Raw genomic sequence first — 12,732 nt, forward strand, 5'->3', positions numbered from 1 at the left:
GGGGCTGAGAGGCGCTGTGGCCGGGAGGGGGCGGGGCTGAGGGGCTCTGAGGCGGGGCGGGAGCTGGGTGGGCGGGGCCGTGGCGGGAGCTCGCGGGAAGGGGGCTGCGGGGCGGAGAGGCGTTGTGGCGGGGCTGGGGGGGCGGGGCGGAGAGGCGCTGTGGCCGGGAGGGGGCGGGGCGGGGCGGGGCGGGGCGCTGAGGAGCGGAGCGGAGGAGCCGGCTGCGGGCGCTATTCCTTCCCTCGCGGCAGCGCTGCCGGGCGCGAGTGGCCCGGCGCCTGCGCACTGCGCCTCCCGCTCTTCCGAGGCTGTGCCGGCAGCGGCTCCTTCACTAGGCTGAAGATGGCGGAGGGTGGCGGCTCGTCGCTGAAGGGGCTGCGGGAGCAGATGGGTGAGAGCTGGCAGGGCGCCTCGCGACCCGGGGCTCTGGCTGTAGCCGGGGAGAGGGGAGCGGGGCCCCGGGCCCCCTGTGCAGCCGGCGCCGCGGGGAGGAGAGGAAGTCCCCTCTGATGCTGTGGGGCTGCCCTGAGAGCAGGCCAGGGACGCGGCCCTCAGGCGGGCTCCTGGGCCTCGGGGAGATCGTGAGTGCCCCCCCTCTTCCGCTCATTGGCCTGAGCCCTGCGCCCTGTCTCAGCCCAACTCCCTTTCTCCCACCTACCCACACCATGATCCTCTTGTGTCTTCCCCACGCCCCCCTATTTGTCTGTGCTGCCCCCCACCTTGCCTCTGATTTCCCCCTGACCTCCTCCTTACTCTGTGCTGCAGGGCTGGCTTTGCAATGGAAAAGGGGTTCTGCGGAGTCTCTCACAGCTTTAAAATCCCAGGCCTTCCTACGTCTGGGTTTTAACTTAAAAATATTTCCTGAGTGGAATATGAAACACAAGTCTCTTCACCTCCCCTCTTCCCTCCAATGCATAGATGTTGCATTAATATGCAGGGTCTGATTTACATAAAAAAAAACCCCTACATTCACCCTGATTTGCCTATAAAACTGCAGCACGTAATTTTCCTACAAGTCTTGAGCTGCTGATTTGAGATGTCCACAATACATAGACAGGAATGAGTGCCACTTGAGGACTTCATCTTAAAATGAATTGTCTGCCTTTTGTGATCCCTTGAAAGTCCAAACTGTTATATTTCTTTAATGAGTCTTGTCTCAATTTTCTAGATTTTTGCAGACCACTCATCAGTTGTCATGCCCAGTGTCTGCTGCAATATCTTGCAAAGGATGACGTACGTGACAGTCTGAATTCTGAAATGTTGCTTCCTTATCAAACTCTTAATGAGGCTTTAACACTTTTTTGGAATTAAGATACAAGTAAAGGCAAAATATATTTAAATTTAGTTTGTTAGAAACTGCTTTGATTCTTTCCTGTTTGAGACTTTGTTATGTATATTGAGCTCCTTGTTAATCCATTTTGTGTTCTGTGTAGAGTGAGTGTTATGTTTGTCATGGTGCATGTGTGCACACAATAGATTTGTGGGTGAGTCAGTGCAGATGAAAACATTTTGATTATTCCAGACTAAGCGTAATGAACGGACTAAAGGAAAGAAAGAGTTATGATCTCTGGTTTGATGTAAAATTAACTAACCTAGACTGTGTGCAAACTTACTTTGTCAGTGTTTAAAGTTATCAGTCTGTTTCTGTGACTGTGATTTCTTTATGTACCAATGCAATTACTGATGTAAGAGTTCTGGTGACTCTTACAAATTGGTCTTAAGGTCTTGAGTCTTCAGCTCAGATCTGGAAGTCTTTCTTCCTCCTTTGATACAGAAGTCCGATATGGACTCTGTGTGTTGATTCCCCTTTCCAGTTTTTTAAGATTAATTTAGTGATTTGTGAAAGATAATTATTTGACCCAGGACATCAGACTCAAGATCTATTTGTCCACAGACTAGAGAGAGCACAGGTAATAGCAACACAGCTTCACCAGCATAACTCAGTCCTGACCTGAAGGGACCATAACTAAGAGTGAAAGGGTCATTTATTTTATGAGCCCACTTTGTTCTTGTTCTCTCTGCTGAAATTACTAATTTGTATCACGTTTTGTGAGATGGATGCCTATCTGATGGAAACTAGACTGGAGACTATCAAATCCTTCCAGAGACCACCAAGCAGATGGCATCCACTCTTGTTAACAGCTGTCTTGGACTAGATGCAGGTAACCAGAAGGGAAGGGTTCCTAGAGCCATCCAGCCCGACCTCCCTTTCTAAAGTGAAGATCTTCTTTTAAAAAACAAAATTAAAATAAAAAGTGACACTAAAAATGACAGGGCTTGAAAAATCCTCTTCCTTTCTTTCCCCATAGGAAGTGAAAATTGATGGAGCAGAATCTGAACTTTAACGAAAACATATTTTATTACTTTGGCTACAAAGATAGCTAACATGAATTAATGTAGTGCTGTGTTTTTGAGTCTGCAAACAGACAATTCCAATATGGTGTTTTCCAAGTGGCCAGAGAGTGATACTGCCGAGGGTCAGTTCCAGAGCCTATATCCAGGACCCTGTGGGAAGCAGTGAAATTGGCAAGAATCATGACACTTTTTATTTCTGCTGTTTAGCAAAGTTGTGAGTGGCAACCAAGTCACACACACAAGCTATTTGCAGATGAGGACTGAAAAAAAGGAAACTAGGAGGCTGTAGGAGCAACAGAGTAATGAAAACCCTTTTACCCTACCCCCATTGCCAGTGCCAGCATTTGTACAGCAACAAAGAGGACCTCAAGAGGCTTGTCGATTTTTGCGGGGGGTGTGTGTGTGTGTGTGCGCGCGCGTGCAGGAATATAACTTTCTGCCTTCCAACAGACAAAGGGTGAGGGGAGCTACAGACTTATCAAATACCTGGTAGCCAGATGCTAATATGCAGTATGGACAGCAACCTGCCAAGAAACCAAAGACCCTCCTCTTTCCTAGTAGCTGGGATGGAGTCTGGGTTTCTTTGCAGAACATTTACACTGGACCTTTCTGGCTTCCTCTTCCATGCCTCCAGTCTTTCATAGCAACCTCTGGATGTAGGTTTAGTCTTCTGGCTGGGAGAAGTCTGGTCACTGTTTCAAGCTCTGAAAATTGGCATTGTGGGGTTCTGCTCTTCTTATTTCTCAATAGCTTCCTTTTCACATTTGCTAACTTTAAAGTAAAGAGATGGGGTTTTCTGCATTCTCAACCATGCCTACTCAATCTAAGGGAAAGTGTGCTTTTTCTTCATGCATCACCTGTAATAAAGAGGTTATGCAGGCCAAATCATGCCATTAATGGCAGTTCTGCAATTCCATTGTGTTAAGTTCTTTCATCTGTCCAACCTTATTGCCTTCAGCCAGACAGCATGAGAGCAGAATTTGGTTCTGCAAATAGAATTTGGTTAACACTTCCGTGAATGATGCATGCCCAGGAAATGTATTAAACCTAGATCTAAAATATGATAAACAGCTACATATAAAAGGCACCATCTAACTCCATTGAAAATATCCAGAGATCAGATCAAAGTTATATTCTCTTATTATGGGGACAAAAGGGGGTTTACTCATATTTCAATTCTGTAAACACTGTTGAGCCCATACAGATTTGAGAGAGGGTGTTAGACTGTTGCTTTCTGTGGTTTGCTCAGTTAGAAGGCATTTACTTCTTGAGTAATATAATCAGATATTAATATTTGAAATTATTTTAAGTTAGAATAGGCTGCTTTTGCCTTTTTAGTCTATTAGAGTCACGAAATGCTTTATCTTGACTGTTGTGATCTTGTTGGCAACTGGCTGTTACGTTGCAGGAACTTAGCTCCATTCACTTCTGTTTCATTGGGAGATATCGCTCCGTGATGTATATCGGATCATTGTGTGAATGGGTATTAAGTTGTTGTTGTTGTTTAAGTGTCAAATCCTACTTTTTTCAGAGATGTGTATGCTCAAGTTGGAAATCTTTGCAAATTTAAGTTAGGACAGCAGCATGGTGCCTCCTTCCTGTGAATATATTTTGACAGATCTGATGTGGGCATAGTTTCTATCTCCTGGCTAGTCAAGACCTATATGGTCAGAGCTTATATCCATTAAAAAAATTAGTAAATTCATTCAATATCTAACCCATAAATTTGCTCCATGTGGATCTCTAATAAAATGTGATGTTCTAATCAGAAAAGTGACTGAATAAAAATAGCGCATTATTTAACAGATATGCTCCATTTGTGTATTCAGTTATCTCTTTGTTAGTGACACAAAAATAAAGTTTGTTTATTTTTCCCCCTCCAATTACCACTGCAGAATCAGCACAGGTGGAGAATGAACTGGCTTCTGTTGCTTCTCACCTATCAATAGAATTGCTAACCAGGGGCCTGATCCTGCAGGTTGTTCTACATGAATGGATCCTCTATAGAAGTCAGTGGAATTCTATGTGGGCGAAGGAAGAGGTATACCAGCATGGAACAATTTACAGGCTTGGGGCCTGTGTTCAAATTGCAAGGTCAAATTATCTGTCCAGCCCCACTGAAGGGAATTAGTTATACCTTTGCAGCTCCACTTAACTAGCACATTTTTGGTACTATTGCAGATGTGTGAGAAGGAAAGAGACCCCATCTTGACTTTGATCTTAGGTTTAGTTTGCAATATGGCTAGTTTTAAAAAAAATGCTTTGAACAAATTTGCTTAGGAATCACTGACATAAATATTTAGCTTCACAATGTCACTTTCACATAATCCTTTTTCATAGTAGAACTGTACTTCAGAAGCACAGAAGGATGGTTTTGTGTCTACCATGTGCCTGGTTTTGTCTGTCTACATCAGAACAAATATCCTAGTAACTTCTTCAGTAGTTATAGTGCAGATAATTATAACTGTGTTTTGCACTGTCTGAAGGATGTATAACTAGTCTTAAAACTGCAGTGCTCAGATAGGTAGTCCAGAACACACAAGGCTACCAAATTCATTATTTTGACTCCAATTCTCATATCTTATTTATGATTTCCAGTTGGGTTTGAAAAATTTACTGGCGTGGAAACAAGTCAGAGGTATATACAAAAGAGAGAGAGATACTGGTGAATTCCAAGGGCAGTGTTCTGGTGAGCTGTTCAAGTACTGCAAATGAAAAATGGAAGGATGATGGGATTTGTACCTGGGTTCTGTGTTAGGCTCTGGGCTCTATTTTATGGATCAATCTCTGGCTATTAGGTGTGTGATAAATTAATCTCCACATAGTTTGCTGCGACTTGAAGAGGGAAGGAGCTATTTCTGTTTTGTATTGTCCAGAGCCTGCTGGCTTCTGCAAAGCAATAAGGAGCAGTCTCCAAAACTTTCTCTGTGCCCCTCTCCCAGATCTCCTCTAGCACACCCCTCTGTCAGTTTCCTGCTGGTGATACTCAAGCCTCCATTTTTTTGGGGGTGGCCTTCCTCTGACTAACTCCAGTGCCTGTCTCTGCATCTTGTGTCCTCTGAAAGTTACATAAAATGGAAACTATGGGATCAAGATTTGATCCATCTCTGATTAAAAAGGTAACATCTGTAGACCACTGTGTTAGATTTTTAGACCACTAGTCTTGCATGTCATGTGGTAAAAGCACAGGACTGGAAATTACTACCCGTGTGTCCTATTCTTACTTCTCCTACTCTGGTAATGTGACTTTAGGTAGGTCACTTATCCTCTTTCTTAGCGCACCCATCTTTGAAATACAAATTATAATACCTGCAACAGAGTGAGAGCAAATGTTCATGAATGGGATCTGAGAACTTGGATGATAAGTTCTAGGATATATATTGTATAGTAATATCCCTTTGCAGTCAATATTAAAGTGATATCCCTGATTGCTTAATTTTTTTAAATGTGTATTTGATTAACCAGAAAGGCATTTAAAACACATGTGGCACAAATCCTGTTGGGTAAAATACTGAGAATGCAGTTCAAATACAGATTGTTCCATCTAGGTCAAATTTTTTAAAGTATGCCCTCAGAATTAGGTCCAAAAAGACTTGGAAAAGTTTGAGTAAATTTAATCGATTTCAGGTTTTTCTATAATTTAGCACATCTGTCACCACAGTATCTATTGATGGCCAGCTTCTGCCATTGATTTCAGTAGGAGCTGCACGCAGAATTAACTTGTCTAGCTAAATCTGCGCCTTACAGGCCATACTTCACCCACTTTTGTAAGAGTATTAGTAGATTGCTGATTTGGAGATCTGTACTTCTTGGAGGTAGGGAAAACACCAACAGCTTGCAAACTGTGCATGGATTGCTGTAAGCCCATCAATTGCTTAATTGAGTACAAGTTTCAGAAATGCACAGAGTAGAATTTATCAATGTCTACCCAGAGCTTAGATCACTTACCTGTCTTTTAAATAGGGCTTATTTAAATAGCAAATAGAAAGTTTTTCCCTCAATTGCTCCAAATTATGAAAGGCTGTTTATTTTGCCTGACCGAAAAATAGTTTCAAAGTGACAGAATTCATAACATTGTACCACAGCTGACTATAAATAAAAATAAAGGCTTAAAATAGCTCTTCAGTGACAAGTGAAAATATTAACAATGTTTAAATCTTAATTTTGTTTTTCTTTAACTGATCTTCTCAAAACCACTCTGCCTTCACATTAAGGCTTCAGCTGTACTAGAATTTTCAGATCCATAATTTCCAGTGGCTCTCTTGGTGATAGTACTAGATGAAGCAGTAATGTAGAAGAGACTCTGGTCTCATCTTGTCTAAACTATACATTGTGCTGGTGCTGTCATTATTGGATCTCTGCCTCTGTTGGTACTGGGAATTGTGGATCCAAAATAGTCTAGAGTAAATAAGACCTAAATTGATTGTGTGTTCCAGTGTTTTCATCTGCTTCTCATGCCTATCATTTACTATCTAAAAACCTCACAACATTTGGGAGGCATTTTATCCTCCCAGTTTATTGCATTTCTGTTTAAGAATTTAAAAGCTGCTGCAGTTGTGAGGAAAAATACCATAGAAAGCTGTGCTGGATACCATTTAAAAATATCTGGTTTTATTCCAATTGCAAATCTGTTGGGGTGCTACCCTTTACTAAACAAAATCATGGAATTTAACTGCCTGTCTACGTCTAATTTAAAGTTAAGAGGGAAGTGGTAGTGAAGCACTGTTCAAGTTGTCTTTTGAGTCAATAGTTTTACACACTTCAAAACCTCATGTGAAGGTTAGTTGCCAGGTTGTTCTCAGTACGTCCTGGACTCTGATGTGTTCACTTCGTTAATGTTTTTATTGTAAACATTTAATTAGAACTTTATAATTTTTGTAACCAGTTATTTATGATGTTTACATAATGGTCAGAAGATGCCATAGTTATCACACAGCTATTGTTTTTTAACCTGTTTACTTGTAGCATCAATATTTATGCAGTAGCTAATGATACCCATGTAAGTAAACTAGTGTTTGTATTGTACATTGCCAGGCGGTTGGGTTTGTGAAGTGCAATAGTGAGATCTTGTTTTCCTGAAGTAATTACCTAAAATGAGTAAATACTACTACCCTGTCAGACTTTCAGAAACCATAAGTTAAATTGTAAAAAAGTCCCTTTTATGTCTTCATAGTACAGTTCAAATGTGAAGTATAAAAAAAAAAGTTTTTAGAATATGATGGCATGTTTCATTTGGGTTGTTTTTACTACATTCTTCAGGAAGTCTAAACATAAAGTAGATGCATACATTTCAGTTTCCCAGTTTACCACAACTAAAATATAAGGTTCAGTAATACTTCAAACCGGATACCAGAGATAACTTCTTAGTTTGTGATTAGCTTTTGGTGGGTGTACACATGACCATCCAATAACACAGACCTTTGTAGTAATATCAGGTCTATAAGTGAGAGCAGTAGTGTTGAGTCTGAGCACAGGCAGCCAATTATACATAAAGAAAAGGAAAATCATAGTTATCACTTGGTGTATTTTTATTTGAAAGTTGTAGTAATTTAGTTGGCATTGGAAATACAGTACCTGTAATAATGCCCTCGTTATCCACGATAAATGTCAATGTGGTATATATGTGTGTAATTTATGATATACAATACATTTTGTTGTTTTTCTGTTTAAAGCAAGTTAGCCTTCTATTTGCATGGCATCTACTTTTCTACTTAAAGAATATTTGAAAAATAAAATTGAGCTGTTAGTATCCAAGAGAGGGATCCACAGAGAGTTACCTTTGCAAATAGTTTACCACTAGAAGATGCCTCATCTCCAATTTATAGCTCCTCCACCTTTCTTCCTTCATAGTTTGGGGAGAATTTTGAAAATATTTTTCTCCTAGTACTTTTTACTGGGCTTTAATGTGAGCATACCACACTATGCTATTGAAATGAGCTGCCTTGGGAATTCAGGGGGATGGCATAGGTATTGAAGTAGCCATAGAACTACATTCTCTAACTAAGGTGTCTCAGAGGCTCTGCAATCTAAAACAGTGTGAGCCCCTGACTTATTTTGCACTGGAATCACACCCAAGAGTAGGAATCTACAGAGATGTATATCTGTAGATACCAGGAATTAAACAGATTTCCTGTTATAGTTGAAAGTTTTCAGCTTTCATTAGCTTGTTTGAAAGAAATGTAATGCTGTGACTTAAATAACAGATTATTGGTCCGTATTACATTCTAGATATGATAGGCCTTGCTCATCAGTCCTCTGACCAAACTGGCAGACATCACCAATTTTCCTCCTCAAGACTCACCTCTTCCATTTGACAATGGCTAGGCAAGGTAAACTGAGACTTTGATTTATTATGCAAAACATACTCTTTTTAAGTGTTACCTTGACCTCTTCTCCTGCCTTTACTCTGCTTGTTTTCATTTTCCTGTCGTCTTTTCACACATTCAGATTATAAACTCTCTGGGGTGGAGACCATCTCTTTATTACATGTTTGGGGTCTGTAAACTGAACCTTAACAAAGATTTTAGGGTGCAGTGATTTTCAGTTTTAATAAATGTTGGAGTTTAATTCTTTAAATTTCATACCTGCAGAAGGCAATGAAAAGCAAATGTTTTATTCTGGTGTTGTAAAAGGACAATCTAAACTATAAGAAGGTAACAGATCAGCACTGAAGATGTACTGATGCATGACTGGGTTTAAGCCCGTGGGTACTGCATGCATGGAGATCAATGTTGGCATCTGGCCTCTTCCTGTACATCTCTGATGCACTGCTTGTGTAGCACCTCATGCTTACTTGCTGAGAAGCAGAAATAACTTTAACAAGTAGTGTAGTTACTCTAATAAGGAAGGAGAAGAAGGGATAAAGGTTAAAAATGCACTAGCAGTAGTTTTCACTTATATCACATAGTGGAGCCATTATTTTCTCTTTAAAGAGAGCTCAAAGTTGGGCTTTCACAGAATTTGACTTGAATCACTTGTGATTTGCGGTCCTAGGCTCTGTTGTACAGATGGCTGCTTGTTTGAGTTCTGATGTATTAAACAATAGCTAGCATGCAAATGAGGACAAACATTTAGAGGGGATGCTCAGAACAAGAGAGGAGAAACTAGACATGATGGAAAGGGAAAAGGTGGGAAGCTAACCCATTTCCCTGTGCTGAAGATAATGCTATGAGGGAGAAAAATGTAAATGGCTGTTACAAAGGAAAAATAGATATGAAAGGGAGGTTGTCATGGGGGTTGTCTTCACTGCACTGTTAGCTCTGGGTATAACTTGAGTGTTTCCCCAGTCTGACTTGCAGCTGTATGTAAATCTCGTGCATGAGTTAAGTGGTGCTTTAAACTGGAGCTAGCTGACTTTTTGGGGGGTGGGTTGAGTGCTGCTGACACTTGCGCTAGTAATGCAGTTGGGATTCAGGCTACTCTTTGCTGCTAATCCAATCATTCTGTGTGGCTCGGGTGTTGTTTTGCACTGTGACTGCTCTCGCTTGGCTTAACTCAAGTTAATTTGAGTGTAAATAACTTGCGCTAATGCTGCACTGAAGACAAGCTCGTACTGTGAGAAATACGCAAAAGAAATAGTGTTGAAAAGAGAATAGAATTAGGAGCCTGAAACATCTGTGTTGGTAATAAGTGAATCTGAGTGCATACGCAACCCCCAAAAATATTAAAAATTCCACACTCAGAGTTGAGGTTTAAACCTCTGCAGTTTAACTTTCTGCTCCTCCTTCCACTTGTTAAATTGGTGTCCTGTAGTGTCAAAGTATTGAGGGGTCTGATCCGCTTCTGTGGGTACATTGCCCTTAAAGTTATTGTACTGTAAGGTATAACTTTTCATCTTTTATTTTTAAAGCAATTTGAAATAGTGTAATAACATAGTGGATAAACTGTTTTCACACTAATTGATGAACTAGGGCATTTTAGAGTTTGCCTATTTTTGTATGTAAATGACATAAATAGTTGAAATCAAGATGTATCCCAACTGAATTTAACTTTGTTGTGCAAGGATAATACTGTTGGAATCTGATATCTTGTTTTAAAAAGACATGTTTTAAACATCTGTAAGGTGACTATTTGGTTTGTTTATTTTAGAGGGAGGTGGAAGTGGCTTTTGGTGGGAGCTTTCTAGCTGGCAAGAGGCTTCTGTGGTTTTTGGCCCATGGAAACTGTGTGGGACAACATCCTCTTTGGATCAAGTGTTTTTTTGGTATGTTCTAGTGAAGAATCTCATGTAGAGTACAAATGTTTCTTGATGAATCACTCTTTCACAAAGAAGCATAATGAACAATTTCAGCTTCTTTGAGTGCTGTCCCTGTGGGTGCTCCACTCTAGGTGTCGGTGCGTCCCGCCACTGTTGATCAGACATTTTCAGTAGCAGTGCCTGGTCGGGACGCAGGCGCTCAGTTGGTATCTCCCGTCTCGTTGGAATCTTCCTGAGTGCCTGCGTCCCGCACCCCCTCAGTTCCTTCTCAGCTGTCCCCAGCTGAAGACGGGACTCGGGGCAGTGCTGCTTCTCTTCGCTGGTCTCTGTAAGAAAAAAGTAATAAAGACTATAGAAATAGTTATTAGTTACATCCTAGTTGTTTCCGTTCCTTTAGTATAGTTACATAGTTAGTTAGTTAGTTACTTAGTTAAAAAAACAAAAACACAAAACCTTTTCGCTTCAGGCTTGTCTCTCGCTGAGACACTCTCCCCTGCCCTTTCTAATTCACAATGCCAGGGGCTTCAGGATTCAAAAAGTGTGTTTCCTGTCCGGATTCCATGCCACAGTCAGATGGGCACTCACATTGCGTGAAGTGCCTCAGGGAAACCCACATCCCTGCAAAGTGTCTCCACTGTATGAGCCTCAAGTCAAGGGCTTGGTGCGACAGGGACCTGCGGCTTAAAATGCTTCTGATGGAAAAATCCCTGTAGCTGCTTTCGGAGACGGGGAAAGTTAAACCTGCTCCTACACGCTCCCCGGCCAGATCCGAACCAGTTGGGAGCGTTGCTTCACCCTCTCTGGAGCAGAGGCAAGAAGCACAGCAGTCTCACAGGAGAGACTCCGACAAGGGTAAAGGGTCTCCTGCGAGATCCTTACCCTCTGTGCTGACAGCACCACAGGCAGGCGCCTCAGCTCTTTCTAAAGCCTCAGCCGCGGCTCCCGCAGACCGTGGAGACAGGAACCCGACCTCCCGTACAGGGAAGGTTTCCACGGCACCGAGTGCCTCAGCGCTAAAAATAGCCACGGTGCCAGCTGTGCGCTATGCCCCGGTGCCAGGAAGAACGTTGGCACCAAGCCTGCCTCCTGCCCCGGTACCAGCAGCGGACCCCTTCAGGGCACTTCCCACAGACCCTTGGCACCACTGACACTTTCACTTGCTAATGCGCTAGAGCACAGTCCAGGCTCAGCGCAGACCAGGGAGCAGGAGCAACAGTTCCTCACTCAATGTGACCTCTCAGTGCCACATTAGCCTAACTCTCCGCTCCTGGGTACAGAGGGCTCACTCTTCGAACAGCCACTCTCACCAACTGAACTGGCTACCTTCACTGACAGCGAACCCAATATACAGCAGCAGGCGGAGTTCTCCCCACCTGCCTCTCCACTCGAACCTCTTCCATCTCAGGCTACGGTCCACAGCCACCAGCCTCAGTTTCCCAACTTTGCCCCCCCTGTGGACAGCACCTGAGTTCTCCTACCCTATGCCTTGGCCTCAGTGGTACCCTTGGCCACATCCTCCTACCACTCATCCTCGGACCTCTTCCACAAAACCACTACCTGCTTCTGTGCCTCAATCTCCAGCTTCGTCCACTTCTAGAGTACCCTAACCCCCTCCTGAGAACATGAGCTATGAACCATATCCTGACTCGCCGTACCCGAATTCTCCATCTGCTCCAGACGGAGCCCTCTCCCCGCCCCCACAGAACGTGGATGACTGTAAACAATTTCAAGAGCTTTTCAAGAGGGTAGCACTCAGTCAAGACATCCCCCTAGAAGAGGTTCAGGAGACACAACACAAACTCCTCAGAATCCTTCAACCCTCTGCACCCTCAAAGATCGCGCTCCCTATAAATGAAGCACTCTGGAACCAGCTGACACACTCTGGCAAACTCCAGCTTCTTTGTTACCAACCTGCAGAAGGGCTGAAAGTAAATACTATGTTCCTGCTAAGGATGCTGACTTCCTATTTTCTCACCCACAGCCGAATTCTCTTGTCATGGATGCAGTCGCACAAAGGACGAAACAGCCACAATATCAGCCCACCCTGCAAGACAAGGACCTTAAACGCCTTGACGTGTTGGGTCGCAAGGTTTACACGTCCTCCACTCTACAATTCATGATTGCAAACTACTCTGCACTCCTCGCCAGCTACGACTTTGATAACTACAATAAACTTCTTG

General features: G+C 42.7%; 1 protein-coding gene across 8 annotated transcripts in view; it reads left to right on the forward strand.

Annotated features, from left to right (window-relative positions):
* The first annotated feature begins 213 nt into the window (after positions 1-213).
* Positions 214-12,732, forward strand: part of MAP7D3 (MAP7 domain containing 3) — a 63,380-nt gene continuing 50,861 nt past the window's right edge. For 4 of the 8 annotated variants that reach the window (XM_074962713.1, XM_074962714.1, XM_074962715.1 and 1 more), the window contains exon 1: positions 214-391. In XM_074962713.1, coding sequence (XP_074818814.1) covers positions 343-391 — 49 coding nt within the window. In that variant the 5' untranslated portion in view covers positions 214-342. Of the gene's footprint in view, positions 392-8,583; positions 8,685-12,732 lie in introns of all 8 variants that reach the window. The other 4 variants (XM_074962720.1, XM_074962721.1, XM_074962717.1 and 1 more) reach the window with 3 other exon arrangements.

This window comes from Natator depressus, chromosome 9 (genome assembly GCF_965152275.1).
Source record: "Natator depressus isolate rNatDep1 chromosome 9, rNatDep2.hap1, whole genome shotgun sequence".
In the NCBI taxonomy this organism is placed as follows: domain Eukaryota; kingdom Metazoa; phylum Chordata; order Testudines; family Cheloniidae; genus Natator; species Natator depressus.